Source organism: Phyllostomus discolor, chromosome 5 (genome assembly GCF_004126475.2).
Source record: "Phyllostomus discolor isolate MPI-MPIP mPhyDis1 chromosome 5, mPhyDis1.pri.v3, whole genome shotgun sequence".
Taxonomy (NCBI): Eukaryota; Metazoa; Chordata; class Mammalia; order Chiroptera; family Phyllostomidae; genus Phyllostomus; species Phyllostomus discolor.
The window spans coordinates 5,649,587-5,671,584 of NC_040907.2; the positions used below are offsets into that span (position 1 = coordinate 5,649,587).

At 50.3% G+C, this 21,998-nt stretch overlaps 1 protein-coding gene across 4 annotated transcripts in view; it reads left to right on the forward strand.

The window, feature by feature from the left end:
- Positions 1 to 21,998, forward strand: part of UBE4B (ubiquitination factor E4B) — a 100,893-nt gene that overhangs the window by 60,518 nt on the left and 18,377 nt on the right. For all 4 annotated transcript variants that reach the window (XM_036025282.1, XM_036025283.1, XM_036025284.1 and 1 more), the window contains 11 exons: positions 2,286 to 2,369; positions 5,251 to 5,307; positions 5,867 to 5,983; positions 6,082 to 6,180; positions 6,760 to 6,873; positions 8,358 to 8,556; positions 11,916 to 12,054; positions 15,309 to 15,408; positions 16,600 to 16,727; positions 17,283 to 17,381; positions 18,302 to 18,537. In XM_036025282.1, the coding sequence (XP_035881175.1) occupies positions 2,286 to 2,369; positions 5,251 to 5,307; positions 5,867 to 5,983; positions 6,082 to 6,180; positions 6,760 to 6,873; positions 8,358 to 8,556; positions 11,916 to 12,054; positions 15,309 to 15,408; positions 16,600 to 16,727; positions 17,283 to 17,381; positions 18,302 to 18,537 (1,372 nt within the window). The remainder of the gene's footprint in view (positions 1 to 2,285; positions 2,370 to 5,250; positions 5,308 to 5,866; positions 5,984 to 6,081; positions 6,181 to 6,759; positions 6,874 to 8,357; positions 8,557 to 11,915; positions 12,055 to 15,308; positions 15,409 to 16,599; positions 16,728 to 17,282; positions 17,382 to 18,301; positions 18,538 to 21,998) is intronic.

Consider the following 21,998-nt stretch of genomic DNA (forward strand, 5'->3'; position numbering starts at 1 on the left):
CAGGCCAGCACTCAATCCGCTGAGCTGCACCAGCCAGAACCTATACTTAACATTATTTATAACTACTAATTTTAAGGTCTCTTGAGTTCTCAAGACTTGTGTCTTTGAAATATTAGTAAAAAGGAAAAACATCCCAGGAGTAAAAGCCCCAGTGAGTGTCGTACGTTCCGTGTCTGGAGTTCATCAGCTGCTTGTCTCAGACGACGGTCTTGTTGGTTATGGGACTATTTAGGGTACCGTGGTGAGCTTTTCTTCCGTAGAAGAAAAGTGAACTTGAATGAAAAATAAATAACTGCCTTGAAAGGTTTGATACACTATATTATATGTATAATGTGCATTACTTAGTATACTTCTGTTCAAAAAGACATCATTTGAGGAACCCAGAGTGGCTTCAACTACATAAAGTCAGTCAATGATCAGCTGAAAGGAGCATGTTACACCTCTTTGATTCATGCAGAAACTTACACAGAGGTTATGAATGCCCCCCCCCTTTGTTTTTCCAAAATTGAAATTGACATGACAGATTTCACCATTTGGAAGTGGACAGTTCGGTGGCGTTGGGTGCATCGACAGCGGGGTGCAGCCCCCGCCGACCTGCTTGTTTCCGTCACAGAGGCCGGGGCCTCTCCCCCCGCCCGGCGTGGGGCGGTGGCGCCGCGTGTGTTCCCCAGGAAGCATGAGCAGCGTGGAAAACAGCCTCACCGTTTCGTCCTGCTCAGAGTATTAAAGCTGTGGGCTGGAATTTCAGTCTCCTTTTAATATTCGAGGTAGATATTCACAGATAAACAGAAATAAACAGCTGCTAGAATTTCGGGTTGGAGATGAATACTTGCAGCATTTTTTATCCCTGCTGGGAGCTATTTATTTGAATGTAAGAGGATTATTTAAAATGTGTAAGTCACACAAATAGTAGAACATTTGACTGTTGGAAAAATATTATGCTTCGCAATATTTTGTCTGTTATAAATGAAATAAACTCTACTTACAAAAGAGGATAACTCTGTTAGAAAGAGTAAAGATGTTTTATTTTATGGCATTCCTGGAAACCATGTTAGAGATTTTTCTAGACCATTTATGAAATTTATTTTTGGTGATTCTGCAACCTCTTGTTTGTTTTTTTTTTAATTGCAATTTTGGTATTCCCCACCTCCACACCTGAGCACGCCCTCTCCATTTTTAGCTGGCTTACGCAAGCACATTACTTCTACCCCGATTGCTTGGTTGCAAAAACTAAAATGATCTCTTCCAGAGCTGCGTTGACACCTCTGGACGCCCCAGGGCACCGCTTGGTAATCCTGTGCTTCTTAAAGGATGGCGGTGCTCAGTACAAGGGGCGCAAGTCAGTAGGGAAGGGGATTGTCGAGGTTTCTAGGGGCTTCGCAGAACACTCCCTTTGCAGCTCATTGGCATTCAGTTTGTCAGCTGTTGTTTACGACTTGTTCTGCTTAATGTGATTATGAATCTTGAATCCCAACGAAATCCCTGGATGTGCCGATCAGTGCGGACCTCGAAGAGGAGTCGCACGGGGCTGGTTCTGTGTAGCCTCCTCGGGCCCTGGGGCCAGTGGCGAACTTGTAAAAGTAATCCGGGTGCCCTGAAGCTCTGACAGCGGGTTATCGTATTAATTACACCACATAGGGAGGTAAAACGTTCTGATCGAGTTTTCTTTTTCAATTTTAACATTTACCGGCTCTCTCTGTTCCACATAATTAAAGTTAATGTAATAATAACGCCCATTGTTGGCCTGTTTTTCTTGTTTTCTTCGAAATAAACAGGGAAAGAAGGAAGGAATTAGATGGAGGTGGAAGGGTGGCAACAAAGAATTTTTTTAAATGTTGATAGAGAAGGTATTGGAACATTTAGTCCAGTTTTGTTTTGTTTTGTTTTTAACAGATTATAGGTGCTTGGTGATCAGAAACACGTGTGGCTGAGTTGTGCACAATTCAGCTGATGGAAGCAAGGGCCCCTGAGGGTCCCGTAGCGGGCTCCAGGTTTATGAGTTTCTCTCGAGTCGCTGGGCACCCCGCCACGGTACTGGGGTCCTCCAGGTCCTGTCGCTTCTGGAGGACTCGGCCGCATGACTGTCCGGGTGGCCTTGTCCAAGGGCAGCGCGCGCCGTGGCCGGATTCCGGGCTCCGTACACACACAACAGCTTTTCCCGGGGGAGGGGTGGCGGCGCTGCTGTGTTCAGACTCAGCACTTCATTTGCAACGAACGCCTCCTGCCGTGCCCTTTCTTAGATTTACACTCCTGACTTCGCTTTGTTTTGTTCTGTTTTCTTCCAGATCTTCATTCCCATCTTACAAGGCCTGGCTCTTGCTGCCAAGGAGTGCTCCCTGGACAGCGACTACTTTAAATACCCGCTCATGGTAAAGCTTCCTCCTTTTTCCTTAACCCACTCAGCGGATATTTCCTTCCGGATTGTTTTAGCGTGCACTTGCCTTTCGGGTCCGTGATCAACCTGGTTTTCAAATTTAAAATGGGAAATCGTGGCGTTGGCCACGCAGAGTGTGTGGTGTGCAGGGAGGGGCCTCAAGACAGCTAGCGGCCAGGCCCCTGCCCCACCCACCCGAGGCCTAGACAGGAGTCGGTGACGCAGTCCTTGAAATGTGCTCCTCCTCACTGGTTAGCTTGTGGAAACAGTAATTGTTGGTAGCACCCTGCTGAGTCTCCTAGCAGCGAGCACACCCTGCACTATTGGGGATGAAATTCTGTTGTTAAAAAAAAATGACATGTGCAAATAAAAAGGCAAGGTTCTACGAAGAAGAGTACACAGTTTTACCATCACACAGTGACTTTCCACGGGGAATCTGAGACTCCTCCTCTCGTTCGCCATCCCTGTTTCCCAAGGCCGTACGTACACTTTTTTTTTTTAGATTTTTTAAAAAAGATTTTATTTATTTATTTTTAGAGAGAGAAGGGAGGGAGAGGGAGAGAGAAACATCAATGTGCGGCTGCCGGGGGCCGTGGCCTGCAACCCAGGCATGTGCCCTGACTGGGAATCGAACCTGCGACACTTTGGTTCGCAGCCCGAGCTCAATCCAACTTCTCTTCAAGCTTCACTCGGCACAGACGATGGGCCTGCTCGGCCCCGTAAGGCACTGGGAGCAAAAGCACAAACTGGGCAGAAGTGGCAGCCGGGTTCTTACCCAGCGCCGGGGCTATCCTGAAAACACTGGAGCCAGAAACAAAACGACAGGCTCTTTTCTTCTCCCAGTCTCCACATTTGAAATCTTAGGAGAAGACGACTTTGAAGTATTACTGTTTCTCATTCTAGAAATACGAAGGGAGATATCAACATCATTCATTAGGTCTGTGTAGAAATACAACCTTGTGTACATCGAGGCCTTGGTGAAACTGATATTTTTTACCGCATTAGTGCCTTCTCCTCATTCTGCTGACTCACCATTGTGCCTTACCGGTAACTCGTGACTTATTGTGGGCCCGCTCTGTGCCAGACACTGGGGACGTGGGGGCTGACGAGACGAGGGAGGGCCGTCTCCGCAGGGCGCTCACAAAAGCAGGACCACGGGACAGTCAGGAAATTACACTGTGATACCTGCCAACACAGAGATGTACGTAAAGGGTGCGTTTATTGCTTAAAAAGTCAAAATCAAATCAAAAGGCTAGATCAAAATCAAATCGTTAAAGACACTGCTGGGGAATGGGAATTCTTAGTTTTTAAAATAATTTCGAGTGGGTTTTTACAGGGCTCTCTCGCACTGCACGTGTTATTCAGGTTCCCAGGAAAATCCATTAATCCTTAGGCAGTGTTCTGTCTGTGGCAGATAAAAGGCAGTAGAATAATCTGATTGAGTCCAGTGATGAAATATTTCGGTGCACGTTAATTACCACTGCATTATGTAAATATTCCTTCACGGAATTGTTGACTTTACTGTGGTGGTTTGAATTAGCTTGATGTTTCGGGAAGGAGCTTTTAGTGTCAGATATTCAACAAAATGTTCTTTGTGGTCAGAAGACAAAGGCCTTCCTTATGAGAGCCCGTAGTTTTACTTTGCACCATTATTGATGCGTGCACAGCAGTGAGAGTGCCCTTTGAGAAAGGACAATAGTGCGAGGCGGGCAGAGGAAGTCTGTTGGAGCCAAAATAAGAAACTGCTGTGAGCCTCCTCTCGGTCAGTGGACCCCAACTCAGCCACACCTTGGAATCCCCTGGGGTCTGTAAAAAAAATCCCAATGCCTGCATCCTAGACTCCGTCGGTAGTTTAAATTCATCGCGGGGCTGGTGAGGATGTGGCCTGGCCTTGAGGTTTCCTAAGCTGCCCAGGAGATCGGAGTGCGTGGCAGCCAGCAAAGCGTGGGGCCCAGCCCTGGGCAGCCAGGACTCTTCCTCCTCCATGGCTCTCCAAGCCCCAGGGCTCCCCAAAGATGCGTCAGTGCCCTGCGTCCACGTCCCAGAGAAAATTAGTCTCACGGCTTAAGTAGCATTGATTGGGTTGCCTTGGCATGCAAAGTTGCGTTTGTCCTTAAAAACTCCCTTTTCCTGATTCTTTTTTTTTTAAGATTTTTATTTTTATTTATTTTTAGAGAGGGAAGGGAGGGAGAAAAAGAGAAAGGGAGAAACATCAATGTACGGTTGCTGGGGGCCGTGGCCTGCAACCCAGGCATGTGCCCTGACTGGGAATCGAACCTGTGACACTTTGGTTCACAGCCCGCACTCAATCCACTGAGCTACGCCAGCTAGGGCTTTTCCTGATTCTTTAATATGAGAATGATTGGCGCTCTGAAGGAAAATTTTAGAGTTCTCAAAAATACCAGAGATCTTGAAATCACAGAGTACTTTTAAATATGTCCTATATTTGATAGCTTATTAAATTGTAATTACTTATAGTTCTGTTTAGCACTGGCGAGACTACCCATCTAAAGTTTGTGAAGCACATCTTTTTGATGTGGAAAATTATTAAGTGAAAAAATCATTGTTTGTAAAAATACACACATTTATTTCTATGTGTTATTTCTATAACACGTGCACAAAAATATGCCCGGAAAGTGTTAACTAACATATCAGTAGAGATTATCCCTTAGGGTAAAGTTTGTGAGTGGCTTTTAGTTTCATTTTATATTTGTTTTATTCGTTTTGTGGTGTGATGTGTTATTATTAGTCAAAAAACCAGTGAAGCTGGTAGTGTTTGGAGGGAATGCACGCACATTTATAGCAGCAGTTAAAGCTGTTCCTCTGTTCACGTGGCGCTCAGACGAAGCATGTCTAAATGACTTTCTGATTTCTAGGCGTTAGGGGAGCTCTGCGAAACCAAGTTTGGGAAGACACACCCCGTGTGCAATTTGGTAAGTGCCTCCCTGGTGGGCTTGCCCGTCGCTGGTGAGCATGCGACCGGGCAGGTGTCCCTTAGGCGGCCTCGTCTGGAAGGTGTCTTTTGGGGGACGTTTAGACCAGACATGGGCAGCAGGCGGGGCTGGTTCTCCACCGTTACATTGATGCCGATACGCCACTTCCCGGGATGAAGCTATTTACTTATTTACTTTCTCGTGATTTTTTTTTCCATATGTATCGCACATCCAGAATAACAAGTCCTACAAAAAATTCACTAGACTCCTTTCATAGTAAAAGAATAGTTCATTTGAATTCCATCAAAGAATCTTGAAACATAAAACTTAAAAGTGTATCTTACAAAAACGTGCAGGAGTCGGAGGGCTTTCCTCTGTCCGGGGTGAGAGACACCAACGGGGATGCGAGCGCGTCTGGGAGGCCGCGCTTTGGGTGTTAGGAGTCGGCCCGGCACCGGTGGCGCACACCGGCTGGGGAGCGTGGCCGTGGAACTCTTCTGTTCATTACATTACATTACATTACGTCTCGTGCTTGATTGGCCCCTTCCGTTTTGCACAGGTCGCCTCTTTGCCGCTGTGGTTGCCTAAGACGCTGAGCCCCGGCTCTGGGCGGGAGCTGCAGAGACTCTCCTACCTGGGGGCCTTCTTCAGCTTCTCGGTCTTCGCCGAAGACGACGTAAGTGTGTTGGCCACGTGCACCTTGCGACCCTTATGTCCAGATTGCTTCCCAGACACACATTACACGTCGATTGAATTTGTTCCTTCTCTTCCCAGGCTAAGGTGGTTGAAAAATACTTCTCAGGGCCTGCCATCACCCTGGAGAACACTCGCGTGGTTAGCCAATCGCTGCAGCATTACTTGGAGCTGGGAAGGGTAGGTGCTCAGAAAGCGAACCCGGGGAGGAACCGGAGAGAGGCTGTGACCTGTGTGTTGAGCAGTAGCTGCTCACGAGTGCTGTGTGCCCGTGTCAGGGGCACCGCTGGGGACGGTCCTGGGTTGAGAGGCCGAGCCGTCTCCCCAGCTTGCTCTTAGGCGTGTAAAACGTTTAGCCCATGGCGTGAGTGAGCACTGTCAGGCTGCGTGTGCACACTGCTCGACCAGTGCTTGTCCCAGACGTAGACCATACGTCTGCACTTCTCAAATGGAAAGCAGCAAAGTTTCAGGCTAGTTGTAGTGCAGTGAAGGTCATTTCGAGCCTGTCCCGGAAAGGAAGTAGCAAAGGCGACTTTGTTAAAACTGGAACGACTTACGTCCACTCCACATCCCGCCTTCACGCTAATTGCATCGATGCGGTGGGGTGTGGACTTCCCTTCCGCTCTACTAGCGGTCAGGTTCTCCTAAAGGGAGTCAGCGTGGGAGAGGGAGAGAGCGGGAAGCAAGCTAGCTGTTCTTAAATCAGAAAGGAATAATTTTAAAGTAAAGTTTAAAATTTTTTTTTTTAATAAATTTCAGCAAGAGCTTTTCAAGATTCTGCATAGTATCTTGCTAAACGGTGAAACCCGTGAGGCTGCCCTGGGCTACATGGCCGCTGTCGTCAATGCCAACATGAAAAAAGCCCAGATGCAGGTAGGGTTTCTGACGGCTCCTTTGACTCACTCTCGACGCTCACTCCTCTGACCCGACTCCCGTGCACTCGGGGCCGACCGGACAGCGCTGCGGGAACTGGGGGTGCGGTGTGGAACGAGGCAGCGGTGTGTCTGGTGCTGCTTGAGGCTCGTGGTGTGTAGGACGCCCAAGTCAGCATGCAGACATTGCTGCTGCAGACACTCACGGCGTCTAGGAAGCCAGCAAAGCAAGGGATGGGGCTTGTGAGCAACGTGGAGGGATCAGAAAGGAGCCGGTGGTGATTTCTGCCTCAGCGGCAGAAAGGCCTGAGGAGGTGACCTTTGATCAGAAACCTAACTGATAAGAAAGAACCTGCTGTTTCCAGGCTGGGAAAAGAGCTTTCTAGATAGGTCCGAGGCCCTGAGGCAGGAACGAATGAGCTTTGGAACTAACCTCCACCCCCCCACCCCCCCAGCTGACTTGTGCAGCTGGAGGACAGTGAACGGGAAAGAGAAGGGTGGGTCGTGGGCTGCAGGGGTGGGCAGAGGCTCCGTCAGTTTGGTCGACGTGGTAAGGACTGCAGCGAGGAACCACCGGAGGGTTTTTCAGCAAGGACCCTGCCAAGGGGCAGGAGCAGACCCAAGGAGCCCAGCTACGAGGTTCCCGGTGCCCCGGCCCTGGTGAGGGAGGCTAAGGGGCGTGGTCCGTTGTGCCAGAGCAGAAGAGTTACAGGGGCACGCTTGCTGCGTTACCGACGAAGGCCGTGACATTTCAACTCAGAAGAAGGGAAAACACGTATAGGGAAGCGTGGACCTCGTGTCAGACTGTCTGGATTTCCAGCCGCGGTTCCACCGTTTACTGACAGGGGGCCTTGGCTCCGTCTTCGTTTCTCCGCTGCCTCGTCGTGCGTGGAGACGGCCATGGTCCTGCGGGTGTGGGCTGACCGTGCACGGCAGTGGTCCTGAGCCTGTGGGCTGACCGTGCGTAAGGCTGCTAGAGCAGTGCCTGCTGCACCCCGATCACTCGGCCTGCTTAGCTGTCCTTACTATAGTTGCTGTGCGATTACTGCAGGAATGTGCTGGTGCTGTCGGCCGCAGAAACCTAGTCGAGTGGGGACAGGGAAACTAGTTGTTCGGATGCTCTGGAGGGAGCGTGAAGGAGAGAATGGAAGCGACGTTTCGTGCGTCTACTTACTGATTTTGAAGCTCTGAGGCGCACGCCACTTAACATTCTCTGGGCCTTAGTGTCCTCCTCTGCAAAGTGTGAATACTAGGCTGCCTGACTGCCAAGGGCTGTTGTAAAGAGTCAGTGAGAGAAGGTATAAAATGCTTCCCGTGTGAGTCAACACGCAACCAGCAGCACCTGCTGGCGGAGTGACCGTGGGGACGTGATACATGTGTCCTGTCTTTGACGCGAAGATGCACATCTGGTCACCTTTCTCGTAAAGCTGTGCTGGAATTTCTCTTCAAATCATTATTCTGAATACTTCCTTTCCTATTTCACAGACAGACGATAGATTGGTGTCTACGGACGGCTTCATGCTGAATTTCCTCTGGGTGCTGCAGCAGCTGAGTACAAAGATCAAGCTAGAGACGGTTGACCCCACGTATATATTCCACCCGCGGTGCCGGATCGCTCTTCCCCACGACGAGACCAGGGTGAACGCCACCATGGAGGACGTGAGCGAGTGGCTGAGCGAGCTTTGTGAGTGCTGCGTCCGCCGTTGGGTCACTGAATGCTGCCGTTTGTTTGTTTGTTTGTTTGTTTGTTTGTTTTAAGATTTTATGTATGTATTTTTAGAGAAAGGGGAAGAGAGGAAGAAAGAGAGGGAGAGAAACATCATTGTGTGGTTGCCTCTCACTTGGCCCCTACTGGGGACCTGGCCTGCAACCCAGGGACGTGCCCCAACTGAGAATCGAACCGGCGACCCTTTGGCTTGCAGCTCTCTCTCAATCCGCTGAGCCACACCAGCCAGGGCATTTTTTTTTTTTTAATAATAATAAAAGAAAGAATAGGTGGACGACCTTTACCAATAGGTCACAGTTGGACTCGGAGCCTCATCCCACAGCTGGGATTTGACACGAGCGCAGCCTCCCTGTCTGTGAGCTCCTGCCCCTTCCCCTCTCGCTCCCTCTGGCCCATCCTCCTCTCCTCCGGGGACCGTTTTCACCGACTCCTCTCCCCTAGAGCGGTGATGTCAGACTCGGGGACTTCGTGTCCCCAAGATTCACTCCAAGGGGGTGGCAAAGGAGGGAGTGTGTCTCAGGACTCGGTGGTTTGCCTCCCTCAGGCAGTCGACGTTACCGATATTCACGAGTCATGGCTCTCGTCAGGGCCAGACCTGGCTGCCAGTGCAAAGCTCTTTCTGAGTCGTGGTCAATTTCCACCAAAACATAGGCAGCATCACACCCCAGGGATTTTAGTGTGCCTTCCATTTTGACCTTCCCTTACATTCCGTAGGAAATGTTCTGTCTGTAGGCTTATGGGCTGATCAGGAAAAGAACTGTAAGCGTCTGAATTGCAGCTGTACTGTCTTGTCGTTAAATGTGAGGACACTGAGGTTCCAGAAGGTGCCAGCTCCCCTGGCCTGCTCATCAGCTAGTTCCCCCGCCGCCAGGGTCTTCTGCGGCGAGTCCGGGGCCCCGTCTCCCACACGGCCTGATCTGAGCGCTCCCTTTGTTCGCCATGTTTAGTTGGACTGCAGTTTCTCGAGCCTGTCCACAGGGAGAGAAGCAGTCTCATTCTTTGTGAAATCTGTTCCATTCAGGAGCCCTGATTTCACATGAGCCAGGCAGACTCCAGCATTCAGATCTGGGCTCTTGGAGTCCAGGGAGTTACAGGGCTGGGAGGAGAAGATCAAGGGGGCTTTTCTAGAGAGCAGGCTGCCCGCTGCCCGAAGAAAGGCTGGAGCCGAGGCAGGTCCTCTCTGAGGAAGGCCCCTTCCAGCGCGAAGGCCTGTGGGAAGGAGGAGGGAGAAGAGAGCCCATGCTGCCTGATTTCCCGGCTGAAAGCAGTCACGGCCCAGTGAGGCTGGGAGGCGGAGGGAGAGGGTGCAAAGGAGCAAAGCCAGAGGAGACGAGAAAAGGAAGGGCAACAAGCAGAGGGGAGTTATGGAGGCTTGCGACCGACAACGTGTGTCTGGGAGACGGGGTCAGGAAAACAGAAAAGTGGAAATGCAAGAGGCATGGGCGCCATGTTGTGTGTTGCAGAGCTCAGCAATTACCATACGGGGTTCAGAGTGAGTCCTAAGTGGGTGGCTTGGCTTTCCACTTTTCCAATTTTTTGTTTTGGTAGAAACCCAAAGAATACCAATACTGGGCCTCAGCTAAGTGGTCACATCCGGCTCATGTGGGTGGGTGATTCACCGCTGCCCTGGTTAAGAAGTCAGAGTTTGTAGAGTCTAGAAAAAGGGTTATTTTGTTTGGATGCTAGTGATTCCTCACAAATTATTACCTCTCCAGAAAATGAATTTTTGAGCTAGATATATGATATGCAATAAAAATGAATATAGTAAAACAGTTCTTATTTGGATTAGCCAAAGTCAAATAGGTATGTAGAAGAAATGGAAGGAAATACCGTGTTCTGAGTTTAAATATATATAATAAAAGTGATAGCAGCAGCTTAGTTATATAGATTTTGTATGTGTCAATTAAAATTCTCATGAAATAGTTCATAGATCTTTATGAATTGATGGTATAAAATGTGAATTTTTCAAAAATACTATGGTTATTGATCTTTACTTCATCTGTACAACATGCTAATGACAGACCTCAGAACCCTGTGGCATTTATGTATGGAATGGGCAGTGGCAACATCGTGGGCAGGTACACACATTCCAAAAAAGCATTTCAACTGTCCTAAGAACTAAGTATCTGATGAACAGTAAGTCAGCATTGGATTAATGTCATTTGAATTAGTAGCTGTTGGTCTAGTCTTAGAATAAACCTCACAGACTAATAAATTTAGGAGAATCAAAGGTTAAACATTTTCCTAAAAACCTAGTAAAGAAAACATGAAAAAACAAACAGAGGATTTGACCTTTCTGTGAAAGAGAGAGAAATTTATAGTAATTTTAGAAATGAAGCTTATTGTCAGAGACTGCGTATATACATATGTATCTTAATACATAAACACGCTTTGTATTGAGCGAGACAAAATGCACGTGTAAAATGAATGGAGGAAAATACGTGTCCTATAATTGATAAAATCACGCCATTCAAAATACAGAACTGTTAGAAATATGTAAGGAGAAAACTATATTCTACCAAGAGGTAGGTTTTTTTGTTTGGAACAAAATGTAAGTAGTATGTGTCATAGGAAATAAATACTCTTCCAGGGAAAATATGTGTACTTGTAGGAAGAATTGGATACAAATGGAAAGAAATCTAAGTTATCATTATATAACCATAAATTATCCAAAAACAAGTAATAAGGTAGAATGTATAGCTTGTGAAGTAATAGATGTCATCTAATCAGTTGATTTAGACTATCTAAAGTGCATTCTGGGGATTCATAACAAAAATTATAGTACTGTCATTCTCAGCAATTCCACTTTCCAGCATGTGCGCCAAAGCTGGGGGTGAGTGAGGAACATTTAGTACACAGATTTTCCAAGTACTGTTTCTAACAGAGAAAAGTTAGAAACAGCGATGTGCCCAACAGAAGGGACATGGTAGAATCTATAGCTTACTAACATAATCTAATACCATCTTGAGATTTTTAAATGACATTTACAACCTGTGTTATGAAATGTATAAAACAAAGGATTTTTGGTCTGCATATATGTAAACATTTAATCAGATGGGGAAGAAAACCTGCTCTTTAAATGGCATTCGCAGGAATTCTGTTTTTCTTAAAACATTACCCTGTGGTTTTTTACGGTGGGTTTTTTTTTTTTTTTTTTTTTTTGGTGGGGGGGGGGGCGTAGTTTTTATCTTTTATTGTCTACAATTTTTGTGAAGTGTCCTTAAACTGTTTGAAAATTCAAGGGTAGTTTTGCCTCATTAGTTGTGCCTCTTCTCTGATGCGGTCCTGTAACCAGGGGATTACGTTATTTTTCGTAGATGGAGACCAGCCTCCCTTTTCTGAGCCGAAATTCCCCACGGAATGCTTCTTCCTCACCCTGCACGCCCACCACCTCTCCGTGCTGCCGAGCTGCCGTCGCTACATCCGCAGGCTCCGGGCCATCCGGGAGCTGAACAGGTGCGTGCAGTGCCGTGTCCCGGGGTTGCCGGGGTCACCATGTGCTCGCACAAGAGGGCGGTGCTGTTGGGCCCACCTGCTCTGAATGTGGGGGCATGTATGTTCCAGAGCACCCATCTGCCCCCACAGCCGCGCCCGTGCCCCTCAGTCTGCCAGGGTGCTTTACACGGTCACGTGACCCAGGCTCTGGTTTCTTGGGGTGCCCAGTCCTCAGCATGTGGTTGCTGCAGGTTTCCATGAGCTTTTGCCCCGGGTATGGTATCACCAGGAGGCACTTGAAAGGATCTCTTGGGTTCCAGATGTAGCCCTCCCCCTCCTTCGGGCTGTGAATCAGTAACTCTGGTTTCTGCTGAGGAACAGGATCGTTGACCCCTGCCGGCATGTGGTCCACTTTTTGCATGTTGCCCTGTGGCACTGAGAGACCAAAATGGCCAGGTGGTAGCTTCAGTTTCCGAGTCACTGTCACCGTTGTTGTTTTTCTCCATCTGAGCATTTCTCCCGTGCACCAGCACCTCTGACAGACAAAAATCACAGAAACGGGAAGCAAACGTTTTGAACAAATCGTCTTGATTTCTGGCTAAATTCCATTATGATCAAAGACATACTCTGGTTTGTGTCCTTTGAACCTCATTGAGGTTTGCTCTATCCCCCAACATTCCCATTAGCAAATGTTTCAGGTGAGCCAAAGGAACGGGCCTTCCGGGTAGCTCACTGCAGCGTTTCCTGTGTCAGTGAAGTCAACTTTGTCCATCTTTTGCTCCCATTGTCCTTCTGTCTGCTGACCGTATCAGCTTGTAGGTCAGTAATGGAGAGAGGCCTGTAACAGCTCCAGGCTGTGGCTGCGGGTCTGTCCGTGCTGTCGTCCTGGAACGGGTGCCCCCCCCCCCCCGCCCCCCACCCTGGCTCCATCACCCCCACTGCCTTTGGAGGGTACTCGTCAGTGGCACGTCTGCCTCCTCCATTCCCAGCCACAGCGGAGTCACTTCTGTGCTTCTCAGCGATGGCGGGGTTCCCTTCCCCCGTGTGATTTCACCGCCCAAACGGGGAGTGTCCTCCGGGACGCAGTGGGGTGTGTACCTGGGGCAGTGGTCTGAGCTCACCAGAACTGGTTAGTGTCCACTGTTCCTCCCGGCTCCGTAATGCTGGGTTCCGTCCTCTGAGTGGTATCAGGGGCTTCCTGGCAGCTCACTGTACCCAGCACAGGGCACTGTCAGTTCCAAGTGACAAACAGCTGGGCACACGAGCAGAGCCCTGCCCGGCCCCTTGGGGAACCCTGCATCCAGACCTTCCGGCAGGTGTGATCCTGTCTGTGAATTTAGCTGGTGAAGCATCTCAGAGCCCATTCCCGCCCGCACTCCCCACATTTCCATCGCCTCGTATTTAGTAGGTGGAACAACAGGGTCAAAGCTACTCGCGTCCTCGACCCTAGAACCGTGAACATGTTACCTTACACGGCGAAAGGGACTTTGCAGATGGGAGGGAGTTCAGAGTCTTGAGACGGGGAGATTTTCCTGGGCCATCCTGGTGGTCCCGGAACATAGGGGTCCCTGTGAGAGGGAGGAGGCGGGACAGAGGGAGCGTGATGGGGGAGGCAGGTGTCGGAGGGACGTGGTCCAGGAACCAGGGAGGGGGGGGGGCCTCTGGAAGCCGCCCCGGGCAGGGAGACATTCCTCCCCAGAGCCTCCGGGGGGAACGCTGACCGCGTTAGACCTCCGACCTCCGAAGCTCCGTGACTGTAATTGTGTCATTTCAAGCCACGGGTTTGTGATAATTTGTTACATCCACAGTGGGAAACATGTAAGGCACTAGCGACTCTTGCCCCTTTTTATTTTCCAGTGTGAACTTCTCCTGCATATTGACATGTAATTGGCCCGTAAGGACAATGACTGATGTCACTCTGAGGCGGGGACGTGGGAGGCATGGTGGGGCCCAAGGGCATTTGGCGTTCTCCTGCAACCCGACCGGCAGGTGTTCTTGGAGTGCCCGTCCGGGCCCTGACTCTCAGATGAAAGGTCCTGTAAGGCTGGAAATTAAGTTTATGTTAAATTTGGCACTTCGTACAACTGGACCCTACTTTGTGATCATCTTAGAAACTCCCTGGTCCATTGACTTTCCCTCAGGGTGAGGTTTTGACCCCTCGAGCCTGTCGTTGCGCTCTGTAAGCTCTCCAGCATCGCGGGGGGAGCCGCTCCGTGTCTTCAATGCCGAGCGTCCGTGCAGGTTTTCCACGGGAGCCTCGGACCGCCGGGGTCCCGGCCTCAGATTCTGGCCGACCCTCACGGCTGAGTCAGAGAACCGGCTTCCAGTTGCCACTGCAAATGATTCCCACAACTTTTGGGACTTAGAACATCAGCAGTTGTCCCACAGTTCGGGGTGGGCGGGGGGCAAAGTCCTAAAATCAGGGCTGCGTCCCTTGTGGAAGCTGTAGGGGAGAATCCCTTTCCTGGCCCTTCCCGGCTCCCGGACACCGCCCGCCTCTCCCTGGCTCCGGGCCCCTCCCCCGCGGCGCAGGAGACCTCTCTCTGACCTCTGTGGTCACTCGCCTTTTCTCACTCTGACTCCCTCCTTCTCCAGGGAGGACCCTGTGATGACTTGGGCCCACCCAGACAATCCAGGACACTCTCCCCATCTCCAGGTCCACACCCTTATCCCACCTGCAGAGTCCCTGTTGCCGTGTGGGGTGACACACGCACGCACAGGTCCTGCAGATCAGGACGTGACGTCTTGGTGGGAGGAGCATCATTCTGTCCGGCGCACTGGAGTTCTGGTCGCACACCTGAGGGTCTAGTTCTCCTGGGGTAAAGACAAAGAATCTTTTCGAAGGTTCCTGTTTGGTTTATTGCATCCTTGAAATGGCTGGAGAAAAGGTTCTCCTTCGAGCCCGGCCTGGCAGGAAGCGGCCTCAGGGTCCACCGGGCAGAAGCGCCTCGGCCACTCCCAGCACCGGGTGGCCTCGGCGGCACGGTGTTCGCTGCGGCCGTCCGTGAGGGTTCGCCTCTCGGCGGATTGATGAGCAGAAAGTCGCTCGTCAATTTTAAGACATCATTTAGGAACCGATAAAAAAAGAAAACCGCTGCCAGCTAAACCAAAGCTTGTCATCGACTATAAGATAGTCTCCGGTTTTAGAAATGCCCAAATCGGGGGAAGCTTGTGCCGGAGAGCCGCTGGGATTTTGGCCAGAATGAATAGATGAGGTGGTGGGTGACGCTTCTGCGTGGTTCCTCCCGCGTGACTGTGCTCGTCTTCGGTTTCAGAACCGTGGAAGATTTGAAAAACAACGAGAGCCAGTGGAAGGACTCCCCGCTGGCCACGAGGCACCGCGAGATGCTGAAGCGCTGCAAAACCCAGCTCAAGGTTTGTGTGGCTCACGGGTAACTCCAGGCCAGCCTCGGAATAGTACGTTTCCCACCAGAGTATGTGCCCTGGTTAAGCAGTTTTTGTGTCTTTATTTTTTCTTCATTATCCCCCCCCCCCCGCCGAGATAAAATGCATCTAAAAAGCTGTTGATGCTTTGCAGGCATCTGCATGATATTTTCATCTCAGGGCAGGCTGTGCCTGTGCCACGCCCCTGATGGTGCGCACTCCTGATCGATTCTGCCATCGTCAATTTAGCGTCACCTCCGTGCCCTGCCTTGGGCAGGGTCCTCTCCATTTTCCACACCCCAGCCCTGCACCCCAAAACACACTGGAGTGTGTCTGGCCATGCATTTCCATGGTGTTTAACAGAGTGGCTTTGTGGTAGTGGAAAAACCTGTTTCCTTTGCACCTCACTCTTCGTTTTTAATTGAAAGTGATCCATCACACAGAACCCAGCCAGAGATGGGCCGATTTGGGCTTATGAGGCAGCTCTAAAAGAAATCGTCCAAGGGAAGCACGGGTAGCAAATTTATGCATTTTTCTTATGTTTTTGTTCAAATTAGAAGGTTCTCTCTTGATCACTAGGGTAACGTATAGAAATTGTATCCAACTTGGATTTCTGGCACAAGTTAAGGTTTCCATTTTATTCATTAAGAGACTGGACTTCTTGGAGGTGCAGAGTAAACTGGGGACTGTTACCAGGGTCTGCAGAACCCTTAAGCACTCCACAGGCAATGTGTCAGGGAGTCCATATATGGTTTAAATTAGCGTGTGCTTATTCCTCACAGGTCCTGGAAGGTAGGTATCACACCCTCGCTGCACAAGCATTTTGCCCAGGGGCAGCTCGTAGGTGGCACCCTGGAGTTCAGATGCAGATTTGTTGGGGTTCTTCCCACTCACCTTCCCTGACACCCAAAGAGCCTCCCCCGTCAGCCCCCTCCCTGATCGAGCTATTTAAATATGACAGCAGTGACCAGCCCCTGAGCACTCGCTGCGTGCTGGGATTGTGCCCAGGGGTCTGCCTGGCCCACCTTTCATTTTTCTTAGAACACAACCAGCATCCTAAAGCTGGTCAGCGGTGAGGCTCCTGAAGCCCCAGGCCTGCCCTCCCCCGGCCCCGCCCCCACCCTGCACGCTGCAGGTACTTAGCTGCCACTGACCGTGGCTGGACCATGCCTCTGTCCACAGAAACTGGTACGATGCAAGGCCTGTGCCGACGCCGGCTTACTCGACGAGAGCTTCCTGAGACGGTGTCTGAACTTCTACGGCCTCCTCATTCAGCTGCTGCTCCGCATCCTGGACCCCGCCTACCCCGAGTGAGTGCGCGTGCACGCGGGCCCCTCCCCCTCCTGTCCGGGCTTCGCTGTCCTGGCCGCACTTCCGAGTCCACAACTGGAGCCACTGCCCCTACCTGAGCGAGACTCAGTTGCCAGACCGCACGTGTGTAGACCGTGAAATCGGAGCAATTAACCAGTACCTTCCCTGCAATTAGTTACGAGTAACAAGGAAATGTCGGCACCTGCCGTTTTGAATTTGACATGGTGCTTTTTAAGAACTGGCTTTATTCTTACCAGTCTGCGGTTGGTAGAAAATGAAATCTATAAATGGGAAGCTAAAAGCTGGAGATCACGGCCTCTGGGCCGTCCTGAGCGCGGGGCCCTGGTGGCCTTCTGTCACCGCCCAGACGGCCCCTCCATGGAGGCAGCCATGTCGTTTACTCGTCACCGTCACCGTCCTGTTACTGTGAGTGGGCGGGCAGTCTGCAGCAGCGGCGTGGGCCCCGGCGCTCCGAGGGGCGGGAGATGTTTGAAGTGCAGACATGTGACTCTGTCGTCTCAGACTGTAACTTGTGCTTTCCTTCTGGTTGACAGTGTGACACTGCCTTTAAGTTCGGACGTCCCCAAGGTGTTCGCAGCGTTGCCTGAGTTTTATGTAGAAGATGTTGCCGAATTTTTATTTTTTATTGTACAGTAAGTTTCTTTAGCACATTACGCAATTCTAATGTGTTTTTATGTGTCTCGTGTATGTGGCGAATTGTATTGCAAACCTCCATTTTACACTTGCGTGCCTGAAATTTCGTGTGGCTGCTTTAACTGCTGCCCGGGGACCCGAGAGTAAATCCAGACGGCGGCACTGGGCCAGCCCCGGGAATATCTCGGAGACAGAAGGGGAGTAGCAGCGCTGATGATAATGTATTCCGTGAAAATTGGGTTGAATTTCTAATGATTGTGTGCCTCTGAGCAACAGTAGGAGCAGTTCATAAATATCTCAGTGGAAATTCAAAGGCAGAAACACCACATCTATATTTTGTACCAAAAATTTTCTCCATAGTAAAATTGGAGCAAGGTTCCAAAGTAATGGGTTGAGTTTGTAAGTGACATTTTAGATTTTTTAAATTTAAAATGATTAACTCCATCAAAAAAGAATTTTTTTTAAATCCATCTTTTTTTTTTTTTTTTTAGATTTTATTTATTTATTTTTAGGGAGGGACGGGAGGGAGAGAGAGAGAAACATCAATGTGCGGTTGCTGGGGGTTATGGCCTGCAACCCAGGCATGTACCCTGGCTGGGAATCGAACCTGTAACACTTTGGTTCCCAGCCCGCGCTCAATCCACTGAGCTATGCCAGCCAGGGCTAAAAAAAATTTTTTTTAAAGTGTTTTGGGTAGTGAAGATCTTTTCTGACACACACCAGAGGATTTAATCAGAGCTCTGGTTTATTTTCTAGAATGTTATGGCCAGGAGATGTGATGGGTTTTAAACCTGCCTGGTTGTGATATGAACACTCACGTAAAACTTGGCACATGAGAGGGGCCCCCCTCCCCCCTTCAGCGTCTCCCCAGGTTGGGGTGCTCGGAGCATCATGTCTCGCCCGTCTCGCCTGTGCCCAGGTACTCTCCTCAGGTGCTTTATGAGCCCTGCACTCAGGATATCGTGATGTTCCTCGTCGTGATGTTGTGCAACCAGAACTACATCCGAAACCCCTATCTGGTGGCCAAGCTGGTGGAAGTCATGTTCATGACCAACCCCGCCGTTCAGCCGCGAACCCAGAAGTTTTTTGAAATGATCGAGAACCATCCTCTCTCCACTAAGCTGTTGGTCCCTTCCCTGATGAAGTTTTATACAGGTAGGTTCCTGGGTGTGCAGGGGGGCCAGGCCATCCAAAGCCCGTGGGTGAAGTCCCTGTACACCTGTTACCAAGTGTCCCGACGTCCGGTTACAAGTGCAGCCTGCTGACCCGCTGCCGGCAGGGCGTGGACTGTTCACCACCCCCCGCCCCCACGCTGTGGAAATGGGACGTTGACCCTGCTCAGATTCTTCTCCTGCTGGTTGATCAGGAGCCTTGGAAAGCCAGGAGGGTGACCTTGAGATCCAGTTAGTGTCAGCAGCACAAGTTGGTGTTTCTGTCTGAAAACACCTGGTTTATTTTCGCTTTGACCTTACAGCCTTAGCTTTGTAACACTGGCCCCTGGCCCAGAATTTTGAAACTGAGAGTTAAAAATTCTTATTTGGGGGGACCCCACTCAAACCAGTGCAGTAAGGGTCCTTGGAAGACTTCCCTGATCCTTGAATTCACGGTTAGTGCGTGCCTGCTCCGGGCCCTGCTCCGGGTGCGGGGCAACCCCGGTGAGCAAGATGAAAACGCATCAGACACCCTGCAGGGGGCGCTCCTCTCCTGGTGGGCGTGTGTTCCCAATGCTTAGTTTTACTGGGCTCTCCACTTGTCAGTGCGTTTTCATAAAGCCTGTTCCCTGTGGGACCTGTCCCCTGCCCTCTCCCGAGGGCACACCTCGTGCTGGTGGAGCGTTTTCTCTCCAGGTCGTCTTTCCTGGGGAAGGAAGCGTGTCTTGTCTGTCTTCCTCTGTCGAACCCAGCACATTCTGGGCACTCAGTGCCTTTGGCGTTTGGTGGGGTGCGCTCACTGCACCCCAGAAGAGACGCTGGCCTCGGGGAGCACAGTCGCTTGCTGCTCACGGCAGCCACAGTGGTCAGGACTCCTCTGCGTCTGGGGACAGCCACCCCTCCCCTATGGCCCAGGACCTGCTCCTGCTCATTTGGGGCTGGAGCTGTCGTCTCTCTTCACTTCTGAGGGTTCTAGGCACCTGTCTACCTCCTGTCCCCATTGTCACAATTATTTTGTGGCATCTTGAACCTGCCTATGTCCTCTTAAACCTAAAGCAAGTCACAAGCCCTTGAAGCTTTGTTAACGTTTTGCTAACATCCTCACTTCGGCAACAGCAGAGAACACGGCCGGGTGGGAGGCCCCGTCTTGGCTCCCCGAGCTCCTCTCCTGCCTCGTGGCCCCTCGGGGAGGACCGCGGGCCCTCCTAGGGCCGGTGGGGCCGGTGGTGCACGGCACAGTGCAGGGCAGGCCTGGCTCAGGCCTTGCACGTCCCAGGCTCAGTCCAAGTGAAGATAATTCTATATTTCTTAAAATAACGATGAGGTGCCTCTTTTCACCTATTGAATTTATTTTTAAGATGCGCATGCCTAGCGCTGATGTGGGTGCAGAGAAGGGGACTGATGTGCAGAAGCCTGTTTTTTCTCCCCTGCAACTAGCATGCGGAGTTGGTGCTGTGAGACGCCGCGAGAATGTGCTCACGTCGGTGGGGCCTTTCTGGAAAGCGGCTTGGCAGCCCACACCCAAAGCCTTAGAAACCGAGGTATCCTGTTTATCAGTCACAGTCCCGGCAGGAAAACAGGAGCACACCTATTATTTTAATAGAGAGAAGGTAGTGTAAGGAGCTGGTCGGGTATTTGAAGACAGGAAGGCGAGTAAGGGACACTGGAGGGCACAGGTGCAGGGAGCAGCCATCACCTGCCCCCCAGGCTGGGGGAACCAGGGGAAGAGACTGGCGTTCTTGGCACGCAGCAGCTCGGAGGAGGGCTTGGACAGAACCGGGACCCAGACCTCTGAGGGCGGGCCCTGACCAGCTGTACACGTGTGCTAGTCCCGTGGGTGGGGCGCAGAGCTGGAAACTGGAACCACCCCTCCCCGCTGCGGGGATCATCAGTGCTGACCGGGCATCACTGCTCACCTTCAGTTGGCCTGTTCTCCTGCAGCGCCCCCTGTTGGCGAGCCTAACAAATGGCCAGCTGCAAAGGGAGCGAGCTTTTGGCCCCAGCATCCCAAAGTCAGAGGTAAAGTGTGGGTTGGGGGCAGAGAGACAGCAGTCACATGAACAGCACACCCTCATGCATGTAAACGTAGTTTCTAGTGATCTGTTCTGTGGGAACCGTTACAAGTGTATGTAAATGTGTAATATAATATTCACTGCCACATTATGTATTATAATTCATTATAGTGGAACTGTTAAAAACGAGCTAAATTCCTGAAAATGCTAGATAAATAAATTATAGTTTATCCATATAGTGGGATCTGTATGAGCCATGAAAAATAACACGTTATTTGCATTAAAGTGGGTAGGTAATAAAAAGTAAAGAAAATGCCAAGTAATGAAACAGTATATAAAGTATGACCACATTTTGGTACGTATGTATATGATAGAAAAGAGTGTAGAAGAATTTTTTTCAGCAATTCATAGGCTTTATTTTTCTTTTTAGAGTTTTTTTTACTTAACATCTTTCTTATTCTCGTTTATTTTGTTACAGTTGTCACAGTTTTTCCCCCTTTGGGGTGTTGGTTATTTTTGAACGGTAGAGTTGTAATTGATTTCTTTCCTTTTTTTTTTTTTTTTTTTGGTTACCTGAACTTTTTAAATTTTCCACAGTAAACATGTATTGTTAGTGTTAGCACCAAAACAGTTAAATGCATTTTGTACTCAGTGCCCGGGACCTGGCTCTGTGGCTTCCGAGTAAAGGACGGGGGTGTGGGGGGGTAGGGCTGGGCCTCTTGCCGGTGAGGGCTGGGCCTGGGGGAGCCGCACCGGTGAGGTCTCGGGAGCCGGTGGGCGGGCGTTGTCGCATCTCTCTCTCTCTCTCTCTCTCTCTCTCTCTCTCTCTCTCTCTCCTGCCACCGAGCAGTGCGCCCTCTGGCCCTGGACACCCCCGTGGTCATGGAGAGATGATACCCGTGCTAATAATAGCTGCCACTTATTGAACATTTACTGATCCTTTCACTTAATCCCAACCGCAGCCCTCATGTTGGGTGCTATAAATATCCCATTTTACACAGGAGGAAACTGGAGCTTAGAAAGGTCAAGAAGCTTGCTGAAGGTCAACAGCTACGAGTGGCAGCACCCTCAGCAGTTGGACTTGAGCACAGGTGCTCCTGGCTGCCGCGCTGTTCCTCCTACAGTTACCAGGGGACCGGCGCCAGAGAGCCTGTGGGGGAGGGGGGCGGCCCACACAGTCCCCCACTCGCCCCTCAAATCCAGGCTGAGACCTCTGATCCCTGCCCAACCCCTGAACGTGGGTGACTCTCAGACGCGTCACAGCTTGAGGTGGGGAGCAGGCACCTTTTTTATACCCCAGGGAGAGCAGGCTAGCTTTGGACATGCTTAAGGGCAAATTTTTATTTTAAAAATAAAGTTCAGTTTCAAAATAAGAGTGTTTTATTTGTGTCACAGTGGCCTGTTCCTTCAGGACCAGCTCTCAAAAGTCGGCTGCTCAGAACGTGGAGGAACA